Consider the following 27106-nt stretch of genomic DNA (forward strand, 5'->3'; position numbering starts at 1 on the left):
AGGAGCATCCACCAGATGAACTGACTACAAGAGCTCTTGTAGCAAGAAGGAAAAAGACCAAGAATCTTACATCCTGAAAGTAAGCAAGGCAGAATTTTTTTTTTCTAATGACACACATGGAGTATTCAATATTTGTCTTTCTGCCTTGGCAAGTTACAAATCATCTGTGCTTAAACACAGGCTGGTCTCCCTCCTAGAAGAGAGAGTACAGGAGCTAAAAAGCTAAATGACCAGCTATCTGGGTCATTCTAGACAATAAACTATTCCCTGAAGAAATCAATAAGGAAGTCAAAGATCTAAAGAGGGAGAAGGGAATCCTGACCCAGGTCAGGAGAGTGGAAGGTAGAAGAAAATGACACAGAAAGTGGCAGACTCTGTAACTGACTCCAATTGCTGAATCTTTCCAAATGTCTCTGATATTTTGGAGCTCATGAAGTTTGTAACCTGGCTTGTTTCTATCTCTGCTTCTCAGTCACCTTAGATCAGGAAAGAAGGACATAACAAAGACAAAAGACACAGAGGAGCCGTGCTTTCATGGAAACATGGTAGCCGTGTAGGAAGAAAGGCCCCCTCCCCACCTGGAGGCCCACAGCAACTCTGACTTTGTCCTCCTCCTAGGAAGAAAGAGACCATTTGGTTGTGGGAGCCTTTTGTATGTTCACTCAATTCCAACTCAACAGCCAATTAAAAGGTTTTTTTGTCATCCGGAAGAAAACCAACCAGAAACAGAGAATATTTGTGATTGCTCTGAAGCAAGATCCTTCATCAATCAGTTTATCATTGACGGATTTAAAACACTTCCTAAGCATTACTATGAGCAAAAACATTAAGCTTAGTACTAGAGATACAAATAGAAAAATAAGACTGTGCTCTCAAAGAACTTAGATTCCAATGAAGGATACAACATTCATGGAAGATTTCAGTGGCGAGTCTGATAGAAAGGATCCAGAATTCTTAAGGTACATAAGCAAAGTGGAAAGTAAAGCCTCTTTGTTAATGTGATTTCCATTCAAAAATCATATCCATTTTTAAAGCCGAACCATTGGACAGTGACAAGGATTTTGGTGGCAAGAATTGTCCTTTCTGGGTCTTTAGTAGCTGGACCTGTAGCTGCTGCTGGCTGCATCTCCATGGACATTGCTTCCCAGGATGATGGCTGAGAGCAATGCTCATGAGCTCAGGGTCCTGGCGATATCTCCATTGGAGTCCTAGGGGAGGTATGGTGATTGTAGTTTTGAGTTGGTTGGCATAAGCAGCCTCCTCATGGTGCCCCACCACCTCAGCCAGACTGATTTGCCAGGTGTGTGTAAGGCAGGTGGTGGGGATGATTGACTCCTTCTCTAAGGAACCTCCATGCAGCTAGATAACAGGTAAAAAATATTGTCCATACTCTAAGACCTCTTCTCAATGCACAAAGAAGAAATATATTTGAATGCATGAAACAAAACACTAGCTCTGAAACTCTTTCTGAAGAAAGAGTTGGATTTAAATAAATGCTTGTTCTCCAAGGAATGAAAGTGGATTCTTAGTCACTTTCTGGTGAGAAATCCATTAGGGATCAGAGAAGCCAGTAGCTGTGGTTGGTGACTGCCAAGGGATATTCAATATCAAGGAATATTGAAGCAGCTGTTTGAGGTCTCTTGGTTTCCTACGGCACAATTCAAGTACGTGAGAGAGAATCACCCAAGACTATCAAACTTGATGACTATGACACATTTCTGGCTGTTCACATGGACATGAATGGTGACATCAGAAAGAATCTAGAAAGCGTTACTAAGGATTATGCAAAAGGAACTTTTTTTGTATCACAGACTCCTTTGGCAGTCAATCTTATAAGGTCTATGGACCCCTGCTCAGGATAATGTTTTTTAATGCATAAAATAAAATACATAGCATTGCAAAAGGCAAAAAAATTAAAGACCTTAAGAGAACAGGAGATATTCTTAATCCTGCTATTATAGACTGACAGAAAAGACTTGAGAAGAGAAAAGGCAGATTTAGCAAATGAATATATTGCTTAATAATGTGGTATGTGAGAACAGGGCTTGGATTTCTCAACCACATCTTTATTAAAATTTGAACTTTTGGTCAAGGATGAAATTCCCAGCAAAGGATGGCAGGAATGTTTCTACCTAAAGCCATGTAAATCAAATCAGAAGAGCTTTAGACTAAAAAGGAAAGGGAGCAAGAAAAGTATCTACATATTACCACCAAGCTTGGTGTCAAAGGTGAGAGCTGCAAGGTATGAAGAAGAATAGTGCTGAAGATGCCCGGAAACTCATGAGAAACAAAATCCAAGAAAGAAGCAGAAATAAAATCTTATAGTCTCAGCTGTCTCCGTAAATGCTGTGTGGGTCACAAATAAAGCAGAACTAGAGATCCAGTGCAAGGGAAGCAAATCTGACCTAACAGGTATCACTTCAACTTGATGAGCTAGGATTCATGACTGCACTAGGGACTAAGGAACAGAACTGGGCAAAGGGGGTGAGGGTGGGGACAGAGGCATGTTCTATATTAACAGGATATTCTCTCGCAAGGAAATACAGGAACCAAAGGTGAGAGGGAAGGTTGAGGTAATTTGAGTGAAGATCAGTGGACACGGAAACAGAAGTGACCTTGTTTCAGCACTAATCTTTGGGGGACAAGCAGTTGCTCCTCTCAATGATAATTTAATCCTTCAAAAGACAGAGAAATCATCAATACCATCAACATTGAGTCAAATGTTTAAATAAAATCTTGGCAAAAGACTATAACAATTGATTTTTTAAACTATTCACTATGATCAAGGTGAATTTATATCAGGGATACAAGGTGTGGTTCAATAAGAGGAAACTAATTAATTTAATACCACCACCACCACCCCCCACTCCATCTTCTTGCATTCGGTCCTACCTCCTGAACTTGCTGGAGAAGGACACTTGATCTTTCTTGCCCAAGATACATTATCCTGATTGATGAGGGCCCCACTCACAAGGTCCAGTATATGGAGCCAGGTACAGTCATGCTTCACCTTACACCTGGCCATCATCATCACTACACATAATCATCCCCCTTCTCTTTCCACTTCTGAAATGAGAATCAATTCTCCATTGCTACTGGAAACCATGAGCATTTCCACTTCTGTCCTCCAAGCCTGGAATGCGCTCTCTCCCTCCTCATCTCTGCCTCCTGGCTTCTCTGGCTTCCTTCAAAGCCTGGCTAAAATATCACCTCCTCAAGAAACCTTTCCTGATCCTACCCAGAGCTGGGGTCTTCCTTCTTTGTATCTCGTCTATAGCTTGTCTGTCCATAATGGTTTGCACGCTGTCTCCCCCATTAGACTGTGACCTTCTTGGGGACAAGGATTGCTTTTGCCTTCCTTTGTATCCTCAGCACTTAGTAGAGTGCCCGGAAAATAGTAGGCACTTAACAAATGTTTACTGACTGACTTATCGCAAAGGGATGAGAACAGAGAAGCATTTTTACATAGTTAGTTTAATAGCTTATTAATACTTCAAGATTACATTCTGGGCCTCCTGTGACTATCAGCTGAGGTAGGAATAGGAAAGAGAGGGGGAGTCCCTCCATTAAAATAGCTTAAAATAATAATAATAAATCCAACCCTTTTTGTTACCCTTAACTTCCTTCACCAGTCTCAGTTCATTCTGAGCTTTAACACCCTTGATATTTTTTCCAAAACCATGCCACACTCCTTTACTCATCCTCAGGTAACCCAGTGTATAGAGCATTGGACCTGCAACTAGGAAGAGCTGAGTCCAAATCTGACCTTGTTGTATGACCTTGGCAAGTCATTTAACCTCTGCATCAATTTCCCTCACTTTAAAATAGGGATGATAATAATGCCTACCTCCCAGAGTGTTTTTGAAGATCAAATGAAATAATAACTGTAAAGTGCTGAATGCAGTACCTGGCACATAGTAAGTGCTTAATAAATGCTTGTTTCTTTCCTTTCTCTATTAGCTAGCTGTGATTTGCCTTGATTCTCCTTACATTTCTTATTAATATCTAAGTTGATTAGTGAGTTCCCCACATGTCTTCCATAGTCTCTTTGGAAATCCCATGTGTTGTTCCTCATTGGAATCATTTCTCTTTTGTTTTCAGAATTGCATTCTTAACATTTACCATACCTCCTAGAAAGACTTCTGTTGAAGTATTTTAGTCTGTGGGCTCCTTTGAACCCTTTGAAATGTATTTCCCCAAAACCTAGGGTGCATGCCTATGCGTTTAATTTTGTCTTCTTTCTATCGCAAAGTCTGGGAAGATATGATCACTTCTCACCTCCCCTTCCAATTACCCCCACACCAAGGTTCCCATAATTTCCACCACAGCAACAGAATAGATTTTTCCTTTGCTTCTCCACCTATTGAAGGATGAAATTATCATTAAGGCAAGTCAAGCAGTTATTATCTTAAGGTTCCAACATGGAAGGGTGACTGATGGGCAGGTTTAAGTGGAAAGATAATCTTGTTGTGCATGTAGAGTTTGTGGAGCCAGTGGGAACACTGGGTGAAGAAGTTCTATTCGCAGGTAGAGGGGAGGGCTGGAGCAGGGAAGGGGACATCAGGACTATAGCTCTTTATTTGGGAATTCTCTGTATTAAAGTGGGAGCTAAAACTCTGGGAGTGAATGAGCTTGTCAAGGGAGAGAATAGACATATAAACAGAGGAGTCGATAAGAGATTTGGAGGGAATATTCTTTGTTGAGGGGTCAGAAAATGAGTGATAAGTCAGTGGAGACAAAGGAGGACTGGTAATAGAAGTCAGTTTAAGTGAAGAAGTAGAAAATAGTGGCAAGAAAGCTGGGCTTCACATCAGAAGGATCTGGGTTCAGCTGCTGCCTCTGACCCTGGCTGTGTCTCTGGACAAGAGAGTCAGCCTTTCTGAACCTCTGTTTCCTCCTCTATAAAATGTGGATAATGGCACATAGCTCACAAGGTGGTTGTGAGGCTCAAATGAGAGTGATGAATGTAAAGTCCAGCTGAGCTAAGACAACCAACATTTATTAAGTAAGCACTTACTGTGTGCCAGGTACTGTGCTAATCACTGAGCATACAAAGAAAGGCGTAGTTCCTGCCCTCAAGGTGCTCACAATCTAATGGAGGAGACAACATACAGATCACTAAGTACATACACTGAGAAATTAGAGAGAAATACAGAGAAGTCACATTATTTTACAAACTCTGGCTTGAGTAAAACCTGAGCATGGCCTTTAATAGGCTCTATTTTTTTCAGGACATTTTTCCCAGCGTTGGAATATAATTATACTTTTTTCCCCTCTCAAAAGCATCTAATTTTAGAGACATGGCCCATTTTGGACACAGTATAGTGCCAGCTAGCTGATAAAAACCAACAGGAGAGGTAATTCTTCACTGATGGTCTATTTATCACAAGGTTAGTGCCTAAAGGATCCAAGACAGTATGGTTAGTGTGTGTTTGGCAGGTATAAGAGTAGGATTGAGCTGTGACTAGGAATTCAACAAGAAGGGAGCAGGGCAAGAGGAAGAGAGAGAGAGAGAGAGAGAGAGAGAGAGAGAGAGAGAGAGAGAGAGAGAGAGAGAGAGAGAGAGAGAGAGAACAGGAGAGACAAAAGAGAGAGAGAAAAAGAGAGAAGAGAGGAGAGAGAGAAGAGGGGGAAGAAAGAGAGAGAGAGACAGAGAGAGAGACAGAGAGAGAGACAGAGAGAGAGAGAGAGAGAGAGAGAGAGAGAGAGAGAGAGAGAGAGAGAGAGAGAGAGAGAGAGAGAGCGAGCATGGATTAGCCTAGGTGTATGTGTTGGAAGAGTAGATGGTTTCTCCTGGTCAAGGTCCTGTGTATGACCCTGTGCCTCTGGCCCAGCCCAGAACAGTGACCAAGGCACATCTGTGTTTCTTCTCTCCAACAGGTGATCCACCTTTGCTGTACAGCTTCCTCCAGAAAAGACTAGGGATCTGCTTAATTCGAAAGCCTACTGAGAAGCTCAAGCGTCCACACATTTTAATTCCTCAGAAGTCCAACCGGAAGGTATAGACAGGTCCACAGGGCTCCTGTTGGTTTATCAAAGGAAGGCCCAGGATGGGGAGGCCACAGGACATTCCTCTTTGTAGGGGCTAGCCCAGGAATGGACCCACCACTATAGATAACCTGTATGAGCAGGGTGGTCTTAATCCTTTTATCATGGTATCTGATTTTATCCCCCCTCCCCACCCTCTCATCAGGGTACCTGAAAGGTTCAGCCTTAAGGTACATGAGAAAACCCCTAGTTCCACCATTAGAGATTCATTTCTTTAGACCAAACATTAGTCTGCCACTTGTTCCATAAAAATGTAGATATCCCTGAGAGGAATATTCTGTGACATATGTGTTGTAGATTATCAGATCTGGAAGGAACTTTTGAACAGAGAGCACAGAATATTAGAGCTAGACAGGCCCATACAACTACTTCATATTACTGGTAAGGAAAGGGGAAATGACTCACCCAAGGTTACATAGCTAATTAGGGGTAGAGTTTATACTAGAACCTGGTTCTTGACTCTCAATCCAAGGTCCTTTTTCTGCAGCCTATACTACCTCCCTTAGCTAGCCATCAGCTAATCTTCCCCATATACTACCCCTGAAAGGTGTAGATACAGTTTAACAGGAGGCTCACAGGAGTTTAAAAAGCTTTTAAGACCAAAAGAATAGCTCTTCAATAGCAGGATTTTAGGTATTTATGGGGGTTAGAGAACAAAAGATTCTAATAAAATTAAAGCTATGGGAACCATGTACAATTATATCAGAGGGGTTTTACTGCGCTGGTCAAATTATTACATGACCTCAAATGCAAGATAGCCTGGCTTTCATAGAATCACAAAAACTCAGAGCTAGAAGCTCTGTCTGGGCTTTCATGGTCATCTAGTGTTTAACTTCCAAACAAAGAATTCTTTCTTATAGACTTCTTGACAGGGCCTCATTCAATGTCTCCTTGAAACTCTCAAGTGACAGGAGACCCACTCCCTAATGACAAAAATTCATCTTTCTAACAATATTTTTCTGATGCTGCTGCTATACCACAAGTCCTATAATAACACAGAATGAAGGATTAACATTGAGGGTCTCCCAAAAGGCAATGAGTAAAGGTATGGTGGCCATCAGTGGACCCAGGTGTGGGCTAGATTGTATTATCATCAAATTGTTGTGCAGGAGAAGTAGAATAAAGGAGATACATGACTGGAAAAGAAAGTTGGCTGATCCATGGACAGCCCTCCATCGATATCCATACATCAAAGAGATTTAGAGGAAGGTCCCTAGGAAGTTGAATGGATTTTCCCTCTTCTCCCTCAATAAAGAATATATGCGTGGGCACAAACAAGGGTCACACAAAGGTGATATGGATGGATAGTGTCCTCTATTGGGTGTGAAGGAAAAGATCCACTCAACTTCCTTTAAATCTCTTGATGTTGTATGGATACCAATGGTGCATGTAGGCGAGAAGAATAGTCATTCATATTTACTTAGGACTTCCAATTTTACAAAATATTTTCAAAGCAGACCTTAGAGTAAAACAAAGATCTTGGCTCAGGTCCTGATGCAGATACATACTTTGTGACTCAGGTCTTCTAACTTCTCAGCACCCTTGTTGTTTGTCCTTCATTTTCAAAGAGGACCAATTAGGCAACTCTTTAAGTCTCTGGGTGCAGACCAGTTGTGAATTTGCATCAGTAGAGAAAGTTTCTTCTTTCTAAGTCTTATGAAATTATAAAAAACAAAAGCCCCAATCAGATAGGAAGACCAAGTATTAGTTTTCCTGTTTTGCAGAGAATTACTAAGATACAGAGACATCAGGTGGCTTCTGTAGGCCAACGTAGCTAATGAGTGTCAGAGCCAAGCTTCGACCCTACATCTTCAAAGCCTTACACCCAGTATTCTTCCCATTATTCTGTACCACCTGCCCAAATCACATGCAACAGGGTTTCCATAATACTGGATAACTAAATCTCTTCACTTTATCATTTGCCTTCTGAGGTCAGACTATCAGAATTACTGATCCCTAATGTAAATACAGTTGCTCTTTAAAGAAACCCTTCCCTACTTTGGTCATAATTTTTCTCCCAACTTACAGAGCACTCTCTCCTCTCCTACCCTGGTCTCTGAGAGGTTATAAACAAGTCTGAACCTACTTCTCTCCTCTTGAGCCTACATAAGGCTAAGACATGGTGGGCATGATAGGGAATGGCAGACAAGCCCTGTCCTTGTGAGCTGATTTAGGAACATACACTGTCATTTGGTAACTGAATCTGGTCTATTAGCCTCATGATCAAGAGAGGAGACTCTTTGATTATCTGTGGCTGGATGACTGGAATTGAGAGGTATATTAGTTTCCCGGAGCCCTTACCCTCTCTGGTTAATTTCATCCTGCCTGGTAGCATTCTAGAGAAAAGAGACCATTCTGGGAGAAGTCCAGCATACAGCCTAGGGATATGGGCATTGGTCCTTTATCTTGCCCTTTGTCCTTTCCTTTTAGGCGAAAGGGGTTTAGAAGAGATAACCCTGTGAGTCTGAAGAGGTCAGGAGAGCAAGCCCCCACGAGATTCAGGAATAGAGTTCGTGTTAGGGCTCTTAACCAGTCAGTCCAGCTTAGTAGTTCTAAGAAACCATAAAGTTGCCTAGTACCTTAAAAATAAACCCTTAGTTTTTGCTGAACAGCCAATCAAAGAGGCTCCTCTTCACCATGTGGTTAGCAGACTGGAACCAGCTACACAATGTCTATGTATGCCACATGGGAATTGCATCAGGTAAGCACTCTATATTTGCTCATAAGGATTGCCAAAGTTCATTGGCTAGTGTCCCATTTCACTGCTTTAAAACAAGAAAATTTACCATGTTTTGAAAGCAGTAAACAGCAGATTCTGACCACAAAGAAATTCTCTCCCTACCTTGAGGGCCCCACCATATTTTTATGCTCTGCTTAACACAGGTCAGAAAACAAGAAAACTCTTGGGTGGGAAAGAGGGTTGGGGGAGATGGTTCTTACTTGAGGAAGGACCCAAAAGATCAGGGAGGAGACTGGACATCATCAGAAAGCTAAACAGTCAGAAGCTGAAGATCACCAATGTTTAAATGGCTAATATGAAAAATATGAAATTTCAAATGGCAGGGAATCTGCTAGAGATTAAGAAGCCAAATTTCAAAGAGGTCCAGAGACTTCCTACTTTGTCTTACATAAACTGCTTCCCAGAAGCTTAGGTATTTTTTATTGCAAAAACTTGCATGTCCCATATCCAGCTTTTACTAATACCTTGCATTGTCCTGGGTAGGGCTCCCCTCCTTCCTGAAACAGTCCTATATAGACAGGTTCAGGGACAACTCAGGAGCCCCATGTTTCCAACTGTCAAACAAGAAGCCAGTCAATTTTTTTCCATTTTTATATCATCATTCAACAAAATAATCAAATAAGACTTAAACTTACATTGTAGTAAAAGTAAGGGCTTTTAAAAAAACTTTTGTGGATCTTAAGGACAAAAGATGGAGTTGATATACTTTGATTCAGTAAATGCTTAGAGGTACAGTAAGGAAAGAGTCCTAGAATTGGTGTTGGGAGGTTTGGTTCCAATTCCAGCTTGGCCACTTTCATCCTATGTGACCTTGGTGAAATCATTTCCTTTCTCTGGGCCTCAGTTCACTAATCATTAAAATGGGGACAATAGTGCCACATTCATGCTAGAGTGGATCAAATGAGGTTATAGAAAGTGCTTTGTAATTGTTAAGTGACTGTTGTTATTATGGGGGTGGGGATGTTTTGACAGGTGAGAACCCAAATTCCGAAGGTCCCGAAGGCCCCCATCATCATAGACCTGCCAACTCAAGAAGTACCAGATACACCAGCCCCACCTATGTCTAGGCGGACCTTCACACCTCTCCCACCTATCCATTCCTCTACATCCACTGGCTTCACCAGAGAGGGCTCTCTGAAATCAGACACATCCAATGAGACGAGTGGTTCTGAGACAGGGTCGGATGACGATGTGAAGAGCATAGAATCCTTCTTCATGACTCAGGTGCTCCTGGCTCAAGTCCAGATGATCTCTATTCTCTGTGCCAATGGATCCTATGCCCAGCCAGATCCTCCCTCTGAGAGAGATAACATGTAACATGGTAGCAGAAAGATCACTGCATTTGGAGTCAGATAACCTGGTAACAGAAAGATCACCGCAGTTGGAGTCAGATGACCTGGCCTCAGATCCTGGCCTTGTTTCTTATTGGCTGTGTCCTGGAACCTGTCTGGGCCTCAGTTTCCTCCTTTGTATAATGAAGAATTTGAGCTAAAGGGAATCAGCAGATTCTGGTCAGAGGGCATTTTTATGCTTCCCACAAGCTAAGATTTTTTTCACATTTTAAAATATTATAAAACTTTATTTTGAAATGTAAAAGTCAATTCTTAACTTTCCAGAGGTATACAAACAGGCAGGTGCAATTTGACCAGCTGTGATTTTCCAAATGCTGGGCTAAATGACCTTTATATCCCCTCAGCTCAAAGTTCTAGTATCCTAATACAGAATTTTTCTTGACCTTCCTACTACAGACACAGAAACCTTCTATTGTCCATAGTCCTTACTTCTTAAGCCTATGAGCATAACAAGTCAACCTCACCTTACTCCTTCCTGTGTCTTATGCTTGCCATCTGACCCTGGTAATTACCTCCCAAGCCTCTTGAGAACCACTATTCTGAGGCTGCAGAAGATTCAGAGGCCGTAGTGGAGGAGGATTTAACTGTTTTATTGACCTATAGGAGTTTGGATTTCAGGATGCTGCCTCAAGAGATGGGAGAATCAGAGAATGGTGAGGACAAGGTCACTGAGACCTAAAAGAACAGGCCATGTCTGAAAATGTCAGGTCATTCAGTTTGCCTAGAGCATAGAATGTGAGGGGGATCAGGAGGGGTTAAGGCAGGAGAGAATGTTGATTAGGGAGGGCCTTGATTGCCAAGTTGAAGAGAAGTAAAGATCTTTGTTCAATAGACCATACTAAAGGGTTTAGAATAATTTTTAAATACTCATTCCTTCCCTCTCCTCATCTTCACCTCCTACCCCTCTAGAATTCCTAGAATGGGAAACAGAAAAGCTGGAAAATCCCTTAGAGATGATCCAGTCCAAGTTTCTCATTTTACAAAAAGATAAAGCAATGGCCAAGACTGAGGGAAGGTCAAACTAGTAAGTGGCAAAACCAATCCTTGCACCCAGCTCTTCCGATTCCAAAGGCAGAGATCTTTTCTCTGTGCCACACTTTCCTTCAGGATGCCTCCATATTGGGTCCTCAAAGGGAGCTCCAGGAAGGGGTTGAGGCTGTGTTTGCCTGTGAGGGAGGAGAGTCCCAAAGGCCTCTGTAGCTAATTCTTCCATCCACCACCTAAAGGTGACCAGCGTGCAGAGAACTCCCAGGAGCCACAAGGAAACCAAGTCATTGGAAGAGGATAAGAAAATGAGGGACAAGGACAGAGAGGCAAAGAAGCCAAGGAAACCAAGTACCCCCATCCCAGAGAAGTACAAAGGTTATGAGGAACTGCTCCAGACAAATCCTGACCCCAACTTCGTGGAGCCCATGGGTGAGTGGAACCATGAGAGCCAGCCCACCAGGCCATTTTCCAAAGATATTCAAATCCCCAATAGTATCTGGACTGAATCAGCTCACAATCATATCATCTGATGGAGGGAGGGGAGAGATGGAAGTGGAGAGGCCCAGCTCCTCTGACTCTTGTGACCTCATTTGGGGTTTCTTGATAAAGATACTGGAGTGGTTTACCATTTCCTTCTCCAGCCCATTTTACAGATGAGGAAACTGAGGCAAATGGGGTTAGGTGCCTTGCCCTCACACAGCTAGTAAGTGTCTGAGGCTAGATTTGAACTCATAAAGATGAGTCTTCCTGTCCCAGCACTCTACCACTGCACTAACTGACCCTCCTCTCCACAACAGGCTCACAGTATTTAGAGCTAGAAGAGGACTTCAGCAATAATTCCCCCTAGTTCATCCCATTATACAAATGAGAAACTTGAACATTCAGAAATGGGAAATGACTTAAAGGCATCCTAGGATCCTCTGTCATAGATTAACCCTCTCCTTGTTGTAAATAAAGAAACCAAGACCAAGACAGGAAGGGACGGTCACACCAGAAGGTCAGCAGAGCTAACCTAGGTTCTCTAGCTCCTGAAACATTCCCTTCCCTGGGAAGCCATTATGTATACATCAGGAAAAGAGTCAATATTTATTAAGCACTTGCTATGTGCAGGGATAGTGTAGAGAAGTGGGAAGAGCCCTGGGCTTGGCATCAAGAGGCCTGGATCCTAGTCCCACCTTGTCAAAGCAAAGCTCCCCACAAACCTGTTTATAAGTACAGGACAAAGGTAAAGGCTCTTGGCTCTGACACTAACTTGCCAGGTAATTGTGGGTAAACCACTTGGCCTTAGTGAACCTCACTTTCTTTATCTATAAAAGTGGGTCAGTAATAGTAGCATTATCTACCTCAGAGGGTTGTTGTGAGAAAAAGTTCTTTGTAAATCTTAAAGGGTTTCAGACGCACATGCACAGCAATACATAGACTAGCATTTTACATAACACTTTGAGGTCTGCAAAGCACTTTACAAATATCTTATTTGGTCCTCACAAATCAGGGAGGTAGGTGCTCTTATCAACTCCATTTTACCAATGAGGAAACTGAGGTAGATGGCTAAGTGACTCACCCAGGGTCACACAGCTACTAAAGGTCTGAGGCCAGATCTGAACATGGGGATTCCTAGCCCCGGGTCCACTGCTCTATTCACTGTGCCACTAAGTATATAATTATTACCGGGATTCTTATGTATACAGACCTGGTATGAGGGGATTTTATATTGCTGTGCTCTTCAGTTAAATGACTGCTTTGGACTAGTGTGTCCTCTGGTTGGTCTGGTGAAGGAAATATTGGCAGGAGCTTCTGAGCTGTGATCGCCCATTGGTCTGATACAAGCTGTCCTCCCCCATCCTCCCACTCTGAGTTTTATACTTACCTTTAATGCTGGGGCTGTCATTTTTTTCCTTTCAGAGAGATCTAGGCTTTTGGGAAGGTGGAAGTTAGGATGACATGTCTTCGTACCCCAAGTTTGTCTACTCTGGTGAACTCTAGATTTCCTGCTCTGATGGAGAGGCACTTGGCACAGATAATCTTGAATGTAGCTCAGGCCACTCCCAATAGTGGACCCCTGAAAGTTACCCTAAGTTCAAGGTACACAGGTTCAGCATCCACTCAAAACCATTCAGTAAATATTCATTTAGCACCTACTCTGTGCCAAGGACCATGCTAAGTAGTGGACCTACAAAGAAAGGCAAAAGACAGTCTCTGATCCCACTGAGCTCACAGTCTAGTGCAGGGGAAGGGAGACAATATGCAAACTATGTACATATAAGCTCTACACACAATAAATTGGTGATAATCAATAGAGAGAAGGCACAAGCAGTAAGGCTTCCTGTTGAAGGTGGGATTTTAGCTGGGACTTTAAGGAATCCAGGGAAGCCAAAGGTGGAGATAAGGTTAAGAAAAATCCTAAGCACAGAGGACAGTGGGAGAAAATGACCAGTCAGGGGATGGAGTGCAAAGAACAGCCAGAAGGTCGTTGCCATTGGACCAACTGGATGCAGTAGGTAAAGTATAAGATGGCATAGGAAAGGTAGAATGGGGGCCAGGTTATGAAGAATTCTGAACACCAAATAGAAGATTTCATATTTAGTCCTGGAGGTAATAGGTGTTTATTCAATAAAGGGATGATCTCTCTCTCTCTCTCTCTCTCTCTCTCTCTCTCTCTCTCTCTCTCTCTCTCTCTCTCATACAAACACACACACACACACACACACACCTTTTGAGCTTTAGAAAGATCAATTTGACAGCTGTACTGGATGGTCAGAAGAAGGATTGGAGTGGGGAGAGACTTGAGGTTGGCAGAACCACCAGCAGCCTATTGTAATAATCCAGGTGGGAGATGTTGAAGGTCTGCACCAGGATGGTGCCAGTGTCAGAGGAGAGATGGGGACATGTGTGAGAGATGTTGGAAAGGTATAATGGACAGGCTTTGGTAAGATTGAATAAGAGGTGGTGAGAGAGTGGAGTTGAAGGCAGCATCTGTGTTCTTAGCCTGAGGGACTGGGAGAATGATGTTGCCCTCTATAATAATAGGGAAATATGGAAAGGGTGGAGAGTTTAGGGGAAAAGATAATGAGTTCCATTTTGGACATTTTGAGTTAGAAATGTCTACAAGACACCCAGTTTGTGATGTCCAATAAGCTGCATCAATTCAGGACTAGAGATCAGGAGAGACATTCGGGCTGGACAAGCAGATCTGACAATCATCAGCATAGAGATGATGATTGAAAATGGAAGCTGATGAGATCATCAAGTGAAGTAGTATAAAGGGAAAAGAGAAGAGGGTCCAGAACAAAACCCTAGGGGATACTTACCCTTAGAGGACTCTGCCTGGATAAAGATCCAGCAAAGGAGACAGAAGAAGAAATCAGGGGCAGTTACCTATGACAGGTGGTAGGGGAAATATTGGATGGGGATGTGGAGGGGAGAGGTATCTACCATTCAGACCAGCCTGGTGAACTCTAGGTCTTGAAGGCCTTTTTATCTGTACAATCCTCTACTAAACTACAAATATCTCATGGTAACATGATAGGGGAGGGATGTGGAGTAATTAGCTGACAGCTGCTTAAGAAAGGCCTTCTGCTAATGCAGAAAGACCCATGGAGCCAGGGCACCTCCTGTCCCAGCTGTGCCACTTACCAGTTATACGACCATGGGTATATTATTCCTTCTGTCTGTGTCTCAGATTCCTCATTTCTAAAATGCAGGTTACAAGACTTGCACTTTCTCTTTAATGGAGTATTTACAAGGAAAACATTTTAAAAATTATAGAACACCAGATAGATGTGAACTCTAATTACTATCATTACTGGTTCTAACTGGGACAGGGAAAGGGGATGTGCTATTTAGAATGACCCACCAGGGTCAATCACTTAAGTAAAGCTTCCAGGGAGAGGAGTCACCTCTCTCTGAACAGGTCCAGGTGCTGAGTGAGCACATCCTTGTGGCCCTAGGAATCCAACAGAATGTCAAGGCCCTGTACAATTTGCTTAAGCACCCGCTGATCTATCGCTCCTCCAGGGCCAAGCTTGATGCTTTCCAAAATCCCTACTGCCCCAAGGAAAAGCAGGTAAATGGGCCACAGAGTTCTTTTTCCTAAAAAAGGAACAAGGCCTCTCGTGCCCCTCCAATTCCCCTGTGTGTCTCCCTCTCAGTTCCAGGAATCTTCCCTTTGTCCTTAATCTTCCTTACTACCCTGGGTCCTGCTCTTTTTCTCCCTCCATTTTGCATGTGTCTCCCCTTCATTTGAGGGTCTCCTTTTCCTCCGCTCCTGGGAGACTTTCTCCCTTTCTCCCCCAGTGGAAACCAGGGAACCCATCTCATTTCCTGTAAGGGTACTGCCTGATGTTTGTGAGCTCATAGCCTCCTCTCAGTGGAACTGGGTTGTTTTACCTCTATCACTCAGGCCAGAGGATGCACTTTGGGAGAGGACTCTGGGTCAGTTATGGGGCAGGGATATGTCTCATCTAACATATCATCCCCTCCTCCAACATACAGGTCCCTCGGAGTAGAATTCCTGCCCCTCGGAAGACCCGAGAACAGTTATTGGAGGAAATCTTGCATCAAATGAGGAACCCCCAGCAAATAGTGGACAATCCACTAAGTATGTCCTTCCCTGCCCTCACCCAAAGGCTCCCACCACCCCTAAGCCTAGAGATACCTGAATAGCGTCCACAGGAATAGGAGTGGGGAGGATGGTAGACTATGTTGCTCCAAAGAGTGAATCAGGGGCTCCCCAATGCCCCGTGAAACTTGGAACTGCTGATCCTCTATGGGATGGAAGGGGAGAGTAGACAGCACTGGTTTTGGAAAGGAAAACTCCATAGTAAACAAACACTGCCTAAATTCTCATTGTTCAAGAGGCCATAGAGACTGAAGCCCCTGTAAGAAAGTAGCCTACATCCCCACACCCCTGCACTCCAGACATACACACATATGCACATGCCTCATCCTGGATTAGGGAGATTAATTTTCTCCCTGATCTTGAAAAAAGGGAAATGTGGAGGCTAAGGGGTGGAGGGGAGGAGGAAGAAATGATGTTGGGTGAGGGGAGAGGAGCTAGATTCCTGAGGAATGCTTATTGGATCTTTGAGACCATCTAGTCATGGGATGAAAAAGGGCCAGAGCTGGAAGGGGCTTTAGTGCAACCTACTTATTTTACAGATGAGGAAACTAAGGCCTAGAGAGATAAAGTGACTTGCCTGTGGTCACAGAACAAGTTAGTGGAAGAGACAGGAGTAGAGTCCAAGTCTTTATCGTATGGAAACCTTTCAGACCAGGGGCATCCCCACCAGGGCAGGCATAGAAGCTGTAGAGAGATGTCCCTTTCTGCTCCCAGGCTCTGTTCTGCGGAAGCGCGCTGAACGCAGGCTGGAGGATCAGAAGCAGTATCGGGAGGCCCAGCACCTCCTGAAGGAGTTCAAGGCCAGGTACAAGAGAGTGGTGAGGAGCTCCTTGAAGGAGGTCTTTGATCAAGCCCCAAACTTTGATGAGATGGAAAAGATGGACAGCCGGCAGAGGCTGTTGGAAATCCAAGGTTTTCTGCAAGAGTGTGAAGACGAAGAGGAGGATGCAGAGAACAAGGACTATGTTTAGACCTTCTCAGGGGCTGTCCACCTGCTCACCTCTCTCTGGGGTCTTGCCCCTCCCAGGTCAGTTCTCCCAGGACTGTGGTCTGAGAGACACCTGCAGGTCCCTGGCAAACTATTGGGTGGGGATGGGGGGTGGGTGGGAAGAGAGTAGGTCAAACTTACCAGGTGAGGTTTGGTCTTGGAGAAGACCCAGTGACCCCGCCCACCCAGGACTCACCTTTAAGGGGTCAGGGTCGCTTCTCAGGGTATTACACCTACCAGCTACAATAAACAGCACACACTGCTCACATTTGGACTCAGTTGTTTTATAGACTCATAGAAACACCCATCCATCACCCTCCAATATCTCTTTAGGACATAGAGGTAACTCCAGGATCTTGAAAACTATGCTATGGGGGCATGAACTCTGGAAGATCCAACCAACCTATAGATTTCAAATGGGATGTTAGACTTTAGAGCTAGAAGAGATCCTATAAATCATCTAGGCTAACTCTTTACAAATGAGGAGACTGAAACCAAAGGAGATTGACTTTTCTAGGTACACACAAGTGGGAAGAGGTAGAATTGAGATTCAACCCAGTCTTGGCATTCCAAATTTAGTGTTCTTTCTCCTGCACCAGAAGTGTGTATGGCATAAGAAGACCAGCCTAGCTAAATGAAGGGTAGTTCTTCCTTCTCCAGAAGACTGGAAACCAGGGAATCTATATTTTCAGCTAAAACCCATGAAAGTCTACTAAAGTGTGGGGAAGAGGTTAGGGCCTATATTGGAAAGAAGGACCCATACCCTTGGCTTCAGAGCACTGGAACATAGAATTCCAGAGCTCAAAGAAACCTCAGTATCCAATCACTCCAGTTACTCCCAAGAGAAAATCATCCAAATCACCCGCCTCTATCTGTCCTCTGGAAATGTAGTCCCAACTCTGCCAGTGACCTGCTGTGTCACCATGGCCAAACCCTTCTCCTCTCTGGGCCCTCATATAAAACGAAGAGTTTTTACTAGATCATTCTAAGATCCAAACAGTTTCAGCCTTTTCATTTTATGATTAGCTTATTTTCCCAGGACCTCTTGAACTGTGCCTACAAACAGCCAGACTAGCCACATGCCACAGGTCAAGAAAATGCTTGGTGAGACATAGGCATTACAGCTAGAGGAAAGGGTTGGCTTCTTTGGGTCTTGGGGCAAGGGACTGGTGAAGACAAGAAATATCTTTTTGTTGTTTCCTGTAGAAAGAATGCTACAAATGATTATTAGGTTCCTGATAATAACAATAACAACATCCTTTAGCAACTAATATTTATATAGCACTTACCATGTGCTAGGCACCAACTGTCTCATTTAATCCTCACAACCACCCTGGGAGGTAGGTATTATTATTTTATGGTTAACCTAAAAAATCCCATAATGTAGTTGAAAAATGGTTACATTAGGGATGAAGTAGATTTTTGTAGGCTAGCCTGAGTACCTAACAAACCTTTAGTTTATTCTGAATCCCCAAGAATGAATGAATTTTTGGAACACAAGAGAACCACTCATACTCCTATAGAGTCTTAGAATGTCAGAGCTAAAACAGACTTTACTGAAATCATCCTTTGGGGAACTATGATTTAGACAAGAAGATTGACCTGCTGACAGACTGAAGTCACAAATTTGGGTCAGTGGCAATGTCAAAATTTGAATCAGGTCTTCTGTTTCCAGTGCTCCTTTCTACTACATCATAAACTCACACTAAGCAAAGCTGGATCAGGCAGGGTTAGCATTTGGGTGAGGGCCATTTTGGTGAATGTGGCAAAATGGATTCCAACCTTCCCTGCCTGGCCAAAACACTGAGGGCAGGCAGGACACCTGCAGCAAGGACAGGACTTTGTGCTCTGTAATATGGAAACCAAAGGAGTGTCTGAGCTGACAGGGCTTTCTTGGTCATTGGAAACAGCCACAGCTAGTGGTTAGAAGGGGTGGGCCTCTGGGTATGCACAGTTAGGGCTGGAGAGGTGTTGCTATGGGGGGAAGGAAGAAGATGATGAGGACTACGCCTGATCTGTTCAACAGCCTCTGGTCAGATCTTCAGAGCTCAGAGCAGAAATCTAAGGGGCCACAGCCAAGTAACACTATGGGTTCCAGTATGTCAGAGACAGGCTGACCCACAGGCTGACAGTTCCCTGGCATCTAACCCATGGGTTTTCCCCCAGCCCCCAAAACCCAACTCCAGAGAATACAAAATAAGGTGCCACAAACCTCAGGTTGCAGAAACACCAGTAATCATCATCTTGGACAGGGAGCTGGGAGCCAAAGGCTGCAGATCATCCACTGCCTCATTATATGTCATGAATATTGTTTTTTTTCTCCAAGTCCTGCCCAAGAAGAAGAAGTCTTAATTCCACTTTTACAGGATAGACATTCAAATAGTTGACAACACCCATCATCTTCCTAAGTTTCCTTCACCTGACCTATGTCTAGCAAGGCCTTTGACCTTCCTGGTTGCCTTCCTCTGGATCCCATCCCATTTATCCACAAAGGGTTTATCAACATCTTTCCTAGAAGGTGGTGTCCAGAATGGAACAGGACCTTTCAGGAGGGTTCCAACTATGTCAGAACACAGCACTGCTCATTCTTGTCCCAGGGCCTCTACCTCCCTTAATGCAACTTAAAACCACATTTGAGTCTTTGGGTGCCCTATCACAATGGCAGCTCCCGTTGAGCTTGCAGGCCACTAAAATGATCAGACCTTTTTCAGATGAATTGCTACCTAACCCAGCATCCTCCATCTCAGTTTGAAAATGGTTTATTTATCACTTTTAAATTCTTTCTTATTAAATTAAGCACAGGGCTCTAGGCTATCAAGATTTTCTTAATACCTTTTCTTCCATCCGATATATTAGCGATCCTTCCTAGTTTAGTGTCATAAGTATGCAAATTTTGCCTTTATCCTTTGATATACAGTGTTAAATAACAAATAACAAATTGACCAAGGCCAATGTCCCTAGACAAAGTCAGAATTGAACTATTCATAAGTACTAGCCATTCGACATGTTCTGACTTCCTTAGTTGTACCCCTGTATAGCATCCTTCCACCTTGTCCATAAGAATAGCCTGAGAGACATCAAATATTTTCCTAAAATCTAGGTAACGACAGAATTCCCTTAATCTACTGGTCTACTAACTGTCAAAAAAGGAAATCAGGTTAGTCTGGCATCACACGTTCTTCATGAAGCTGTGATAGCTTTTTGTGATCACAGTTCCTCTTTCTAGATACACCCTAACCATCTCTTTAATGATATATCCTAGAATTTTGTCAGAAATCAAAGTCAAGTTTATTGGCTACATGTCTGTGAGATATACTTTTCTTCCTTAAAAATAAGGGTAGCATTTATCTTTCTTCCATTATCTCTCCAGTTCTGTATGATCTTTCAGAAATCACTAACCATGCCTCAACAGTCTTATAAACGAGCTCTTCCAGCTTCCTGGGATTTAGTGTGGCAGGAGGAGATGGGGAGATGGGGAGATGCTGCCACACAGGAGGAGCTGGGGAGATGGGGAGATGCTGCCACACAGGAGGAGATAGGGAGATGTTGCCACACAGGCAGTTGCACAGGAGCCTAAGAGGGATGTTTTGGGGAACCAGGCTTGGCTATAGGACAGATTTATCTGAGTCATCCATCAGAGTCACAGAGCAAGCACTGGGTTTGCGGAAACCTCTCGACCCACTAAGACTGAGTCTGGTGATTGCTCCTGCTTCTCCTCCCCAAAGTATGGCTCTTCTCTGAAGCTTGGATTCCTCCAAGTTTATTTGCTTTCTATCCTCTTTTACTTTCTTAAAACCAGTTTTCTAAAATAAACATGACCAACCACATTGTATTATTAATCTGTATGTTTCATTACTCAAATGCAGCAAATAAAAAGGGAATGGGGATAGAGAGAACACCTGATACAAGACAGGGAAGGAGGATGGAGAGAGAAAAAGAGAGACAGAGAGAGAGGGAGAAGGGGGGAAGGGAGAGGGATAGGATTATGGGATAGGAAAAAGGGAAAGAAAGGGAAGGAGAGTGAAGGAGCAAATGAAAAAGGGTAACAATGCTGCCCACATGCAGGTAGGGGACAATGAGAGGGAATAACTAGTCCTCCTCTCTAGCCCAGCTTAGCACTACTAGCATCCCATTAGGCAGCTAGGTGGCATAGTGGATAAAACTAATAATGATGATAATGACATAATAAACAATTAGCGCTTAGGTAGCACCTTAGGGTTTGCAAAGTACTTTACATATGTTGACTTGATAAAGCTCTGAGCTTGGAGTCATTACACACATGGATTCATTATCTTGTGCCAAATATTTGTCATCTCTGTGACCGTAGGCAAGTAACAATTTCAGCCTTAGTTTTACCTCATCTATAAAATGGGGAGAATAATAACAGCTTATTCTCAGCAATACAACAACCCAAGACAATCCCAAAGGACTCATGATGAAGCAGACTACCTGCCTCCAGAGGAAAAACAGATATTGTCTGAATACAGACTGAAGCAGGCTATTTTTCACTTTCTTTCATTATTTTTCTTTTATTCAAGTTTTCTTGTACAAAATGACTAATATGGAAATATTTTACACGATTGCACATGTATAAGCTATATCTGATTGCTCTCAAGGAGGCAGGGAGGGGAGGGAGAGAGAGAATTTGGAATTCAAAACTTAAAAAAAAACAATGTTAAAAAATTGTTTTGACATGTAATGGGGAAATTTTATATATAATATTACATTTTTAAATTATAAAAAATAATATCTATTTCACAGGATTTCTGTGAGAGTCAAATGAGATAATATATGTAAAATTCTTTGGAAAACTCAAAGCACTCAATATCTTGACATATATATATATACTAACATCATTATAAGAATGATGAGTAACTCTGCGATTACATTCATCCCCAACCTCAACTGATTTTGAGCCAAAGCTCTCTTTGAACCCTGTTCTTATAGATCTCTTTCTCACTTTTACATTCATTTTCTATTCCTTGCCCTTTCTTCCACCTTCTTTATGTAAAAAAAATTCTTAAAAGTTCTCTTTTTTGTTTCAGACAAGTCTCTTAACTTTTCATGCACAATCAAGTCTAAGCAACTCTCCAAAAGCCTCAAGTGGCAAATAAGGTGCTAACTTACATTGGTTAGAGGAGGGGGTTCCTCACCCTTGGCAGTGAAGTCACAGACTCATTGCCCATGCCCTCTAAAGTTACTAGGAATACTTACTGATGAGGGAATGCGCTACTGAATTAGTAGCAATTCACCTGGACCCTTATAAGGGGAGAAAGCTTAGTAGGATTTGATACTTGCTGACACTGGAACCAGATTCAAGAAGCTCTGAGTTCAAATTCAGCCTCAGACACTTCCTAGCTGTGTGACACTAGGCAAATTATTTCACTTGTCTGCCTCAGTTTCTTCACATGTAAAATGGAGATCATCAGAGTACCTACCTTTCAGTGTTGTTGTGAGGATCAAATGAGACAATACTTGTAAAGCACTTAGCACAGTGCCTGGAACATAGTAAGTGTTTAATAAATGCCTGTTCCCACCTGGGGATTAGCTATCCTGGACCTAACTTTTCTCAGTAATCAAAAAAGGATTAAAGGGACAGTGGAGTCATGAAACTACATAATGCTAAAGATCTTTCCAGCTGTCTCAACAAATATGATAAGCAATGCTGAGTGGCAGTTGGCAAAAGAATGGGACAGTGAGGGATGCGGCAGACCAAGGCTAAGGTCACAGCATATAATGGATGTGTCTGCATGATAATGTGGAGGAGGCTCAGGGAGGGAGGGAGGAGCAGCTGAAAAGGATACCAAAGAATGACAGATTCCCCCTAAATGTTAGTGTTTTTTAAAAATCTCTTCCTTGGCACCTCTGTGACCAATCAAGAAAAGAAGGTCGTTACCCTTGAACCCATTACACCAAGAATCAGCACTTGAAAATGAGAGGAATGATCTGCTTCCTTTCCTGCCTTCATTTGTCAGTACAGACTTTTAATAAATGCTTTCAACAGAGTGACAATGTCTCAAAACAACCTTTCAAAACTGGGCCCTTAAATCCTTATCCCCATAACATGGTGACCTTAAAATGCTATAACATAAAGGCAGGAAAGGAAGCAAATGTGATCATTTCTATCATTTTCAAGTGCTGATTCTTGGTATAGTGGGAGTACAACCTCTGCCCTCAAGGAGCTTACACAGTGGTGATGGGTCGGTCAGTCAATGAGGATTTATTATGCACCTATGGTATGTCAGGCGTAGTGCTCAGTGCTAGGGTACAGAGAAAGGCAAACACCAGCCCCTGCCTTCAAAGGGGCTCACAGTCTAATGAGGGGAGTATGAAAGCTTATCAGTCAAGAGATAGAATGTGGTCACCTGAAAAACCTATTGTGTATGCATGTGGTGGGGATTTGGGGGACATCTCTCCAAGACCTATCTGTCTATCCATCCAAAAGGCTTGTGTGTAATAGGCTTCCACTGTAATATTCACAACTCTCCTGCTTAAAAACTCCTCACTTTTTCTGGAATCTTCCATGACCCATGATTGACAATCAGGGTCATCCCCTGGCCATTCTCTAATATCTCATAAAACTTTTCATAAAACTCTGACCCTTGCCCTCATCCCTAAGATGCTCTGAAGCATGAAGGAAGAACCCTCCTAGCATTCCACTTTTCAAATTAGAAAGAGTGATGAGAACTTTTCTTGACTGTACCTGAATGTGCCAAGCCCAGAAAGTGGTCTCTCTCAGGATCTTGGGACACTCATCCTGCTGTGGTGGTCTGAAGAACATCCCAGCACAATAAAGCCTGCAGCTACCTTACTGGCTATGTCTTTCATTGTTCCTGGTCCATGTCCAGGTCCTATTTAGGGCCTTGTGCCTTCTTTTGTGTTAGTTTAAATATACCCATCACAAAAGTCCATTGCTTTTAGTATTATGGGTCAGCCTGTTTCATTAACAAGAGCCCCTATGTCTCACATGAGCTGAGACAGCATCTGAGGGCAGGCACGGGTTTCATTTCTGACTCCTTTCTTGGATTTTGTTTCCTTTACATCCCTACTGCTGCTCTTCCTACACAGTAGCTACTTTCTATGTTATCTATAAGCAGGCTTCTCTTTCTCATCCTCTCCCTTTTTTATGATTTTAAAGTCATTTTTTCTTAGATTTGCAAGACCTCATACACTTTTTTTAACCAGCCCTTGTTAAGTGATCTTTATTCTTGATCAAGAGACCATAATGCTTATACTTTAAGCTATATTCTGGAATCCAAAACCCATTCCTTGCCACCACCTTACTAACCATATGTCTCCTTCCCAAATCTGCCTTTCTCTTCTGAAATTCTTGCCTTTAATCAGCAGCAATGAGGAAACTATCCCCTGTGGTCTGCAGCATCTTGTCCAAGACTTCAAACTCTTTAGCAGTGTTTTCTGGATTCATTATGAAAGTATAAAGATTCATCATTCACCAGGTTCCCAAAGGAATCAGAAGTAGGTATCAGGAGGTTCTCTGTCATCATATCCTGCATACATGCCTCGGAAAAACAACAGACTGAAATTTCAATATATCTCAGAATCTGGGGGCTTAAAAGACTGAAATTTCAATATATCTTAGAATATGGGGGCCTCAGAAGGCCTCTAGTCCAACCCACATCTGAGCAGGAATCCCACTTACCAACATCTCTGACAAGTGGTCATCCAGCTTCTGCTTGAAGATAACCACAGCTGGGGAATTCTCCACCTCCAGAGGCGGCTCATTCAGCTCTGAATTCTGTTACTAAGTTTTGTTGTTGTTTTTTCCCCTGATATCAATTTCTATTATTCCTAATTCCACCATTAGGCCCAACCAGAACAAGTCTAATTCCTTTTCCACAAGACACAAAGCCATAATCAATGCCATGCCACTGAGGTTCTATTCCGAAGTGCCAACAACCATGGGGCATGCTTCCTCCTCACTCTGGTGGCTTGGCCTCTCCTCCCTCACCTGGCTGCCATTTCCTAATGATCTAATTGCTACCCTTCTTGGGTAACCAGATTTTGCTGGCACAATTAGAGCAGACTTCCTATATTAGCCTGGGTATCCCAATAAAATCATGAGAAGTGTATACTTTGGAATACCCCAGACATCCACACCACTTAACTGTCTCCCATCCTGGCCTTTATCTACATCCCCATCATAAATTTGGACTCTGTCCTGGGATCCCCTGGGTCTGATAAGTGAACTTAGCCTTTCCTGACAGAGTAGCTCAGGCCTCTAGATCTTTTCTCCCTCAGAGAATTCCATATATTCGGAGTTGTGAGCCGATCCAACCATTCTGGAGAACAATGTGGAACTATGACCAAAGGGCTACAAAAATGTGCGTACCCTTTGACCCAGCAACATCACTTCTAGGAATATATCCCAAAGAGATCATAAAATTGGGAAAGAGTCTACCATATGTACAAAAATATTTATAGCAGCTCTCTTTGTGGTGACCAAGAACTGGAAATCGAGGGGATGCCCATCAATTGGGGAATGACTGAACAAGTTGTGGTATATGAATGTAATGGAATACTATTGTGCTATAAGCAATGATGTACAGGAAGACTTCAGAAAGTCCTGGAAGGACTTACATAAACTGATGCTGAGTGAAAGGAGCAGAACCAGGAGAATATTGTATACTATAACAACCACAGTGCACAAGGAATTTTTCTGGTAGACTTAGCCCTTCACAGCAATTCAAGGACCTAAAACATTTCCAGTGGACTCTTGAGGTAAAATACCTTCCACATCCAGAGGAAAAAAAACTATGTAATTGGATTGCAGAATGAGGCAAAATATTTTCTCTTGTATTATGTTTTGTTTTGGTTTTTCTCATGGTTTCTCCCATTCATTTTAATTCTCTATGCAACATGATCAATGAGAAAATGCATTTAATAAGAATGTATGTGTAGAACCTATACAAGATTGCATGCCGTCTCAGGGAGGCAGGGGATAAGGAGGGGGAGAAAATCTAAGACTTATAGAAGTGACTATAGAAAACTGAAAACAAATAAATTAATAATAATAATAAAAGAATTCTATATACTCAGGTCCCCCTCCATTGGAAGTCTCATTTCTCTTGGGATAGTTTGGACAACTCATCCCCAGAAGAGACTGGAGAAAATACGGTGGCATAAGAAGAAACATTAGAATCTAGCTCACCACCTCCCATACCTCCTTGACAAACATCTAGAAAATTCACCTGACTGAATACTGATTGAGAAAGCCGAGAAAAGTCACAGTGAGTCATTTTTATGACAATTTAGAGAGAGCTGTAGGTAGACACTAGAGATGGAGAAGGACCAAGAGATAATTGCTGTGGCACCAGTGGCAAGAAATTCCAGGTTACGAAGAACTCTGAACACCAAATAGAAGATTTCATATTAAGTCCTGGGACAGAAGGGGAGCCAATAGAGGATACCACATCAAGAAACATCAGGACAGAAGGGAATCAATCAGGAAATCACTGAAGAAGCTCTGCATGCAGGAACAAGTGCCATCTGGCAGTTCTGATGCCCAGCATCCATTTCTAGAGCCCAGATCCAGGCTGGAGAGAAGTGGTTGTGTTATCTCCTAGCTGGGTACCAAGCAAGGAATTAGATACAAGAATGAAACAGTAGTTGGGTGGCAATGACCTAAGGAGCAGAGGGGAACATCCCAGATGTTCAAGTGCTCTGAACCTACAGATCTTTCCCAGTAGGATAATAATCTACTGAACCCTCCAACTAGGAACAAGGTGATAGATCCAAACCTGGGTCAGAAACTTATAAAACTGAGACCATAAGGGCAGTGAATCACACAAATTGGGAGCACTGAATGCATGCAGTCTCCCCTTTTGGGAACCATGAAAGAAGCAGAAAAATGTAAAAGCAAAGAAGTTCAGGCAAGACACTTCCCCACCCTCAGAAGTGCACATAGCCCAGTGCTAACAAAGTCCAAAATCAAGAAGTCAGCTAGAAAAATAAGCAAACAAAAAAAGAACCTGACCAAAAAGAGCTACCATGGTGATGGAGAAGCTCGACACAAACATATGCACACACACACAACATTTACAAGCAAAGCCTCAAAGAAAAATATATTTTGGACATAAGTCCAAAAAGAATTTGTAGAAGTGTCAAAAGAATTTTTATAAAGACCTAAAAAAATTTTTTTTAATTGAGAGGGAGAGCCAAGATGGCAGTGATAGAAAACAATGCAATGTGTTCCTTTCCACAAACTCTTTACAGATCTAGAAAACACACCAGACTGAATTTTGATTGGGAAATCCATAAAAAATCAAAATGAGCCCCATGTCCAGCTCAGTTCCAGACAAGGAGGTCTGTAGATCCTGGAGAAGGGTTGTGCCAGGAGTACCCTAAAAACAGAG

At 42.7% G+C, this 27106-nt stretch overlaps 1 protein-coding gene across 6 annotated transcripts in view; it reads left to right on the forward strand.

Annotated features, from left to right (window-relative positions):
- XRRA1 (X-ray radiation resistance associated 1) overlaps window positions 1–17001 on the forward strand; it is a 117077-nt gene extending 100076 nt beyond the window's left edge. For 5 of the 6 annotated variants that reach the window (XM_072610835.1, XM_072610838.1, XM_072610836.1 and 2 more), the window contains 6 exons: window positions 5881–5999; window positions 9761–10012; window positions 11367–11556; window positions 15075–15190; window positions 15619–15724; window positions 16460–17001. In XM_072610835.1, coding sequence (XP_072466936.1) covers window positions 5881–5999; window positions 9761–10012; window positions 11367–11556; window positions 15075–15190; window positions 15619–15724; window positions 16460–16716 — 1040 coding nt within the window. In that variant the 3' untranslated portion in view covers window positions 16717–17001. The remainder of the gene's footprint in view (window positions 1–5880; window positions 6000–9760; window positions 10013–11366; window positions 11557–15074; window positions 15191–15618; window positions 15725–16459) is intronic. The other variant, XR_011967396.1, reaches the window with a different exon arrangement.
- Window positions 17002–27106: the final 10105 nt, after the last annotated feature.

The sequence above is a fragment of the Notamacropus eugenii genome, chromosome 5, assembly GCF_028372415.1.
Source record: "Notamacropus eugenii isolate mMacEug1 chromosome 5, mMacEug1.pri_v2, whole genome shotgun sequence".
Classification (NCBI taxonomy): Eukaryota; Metazoa; Chordata; class Mammalia; order Diprotodontia; family Macropodidae; genus Notamacropus; species Notamacropus eugenii.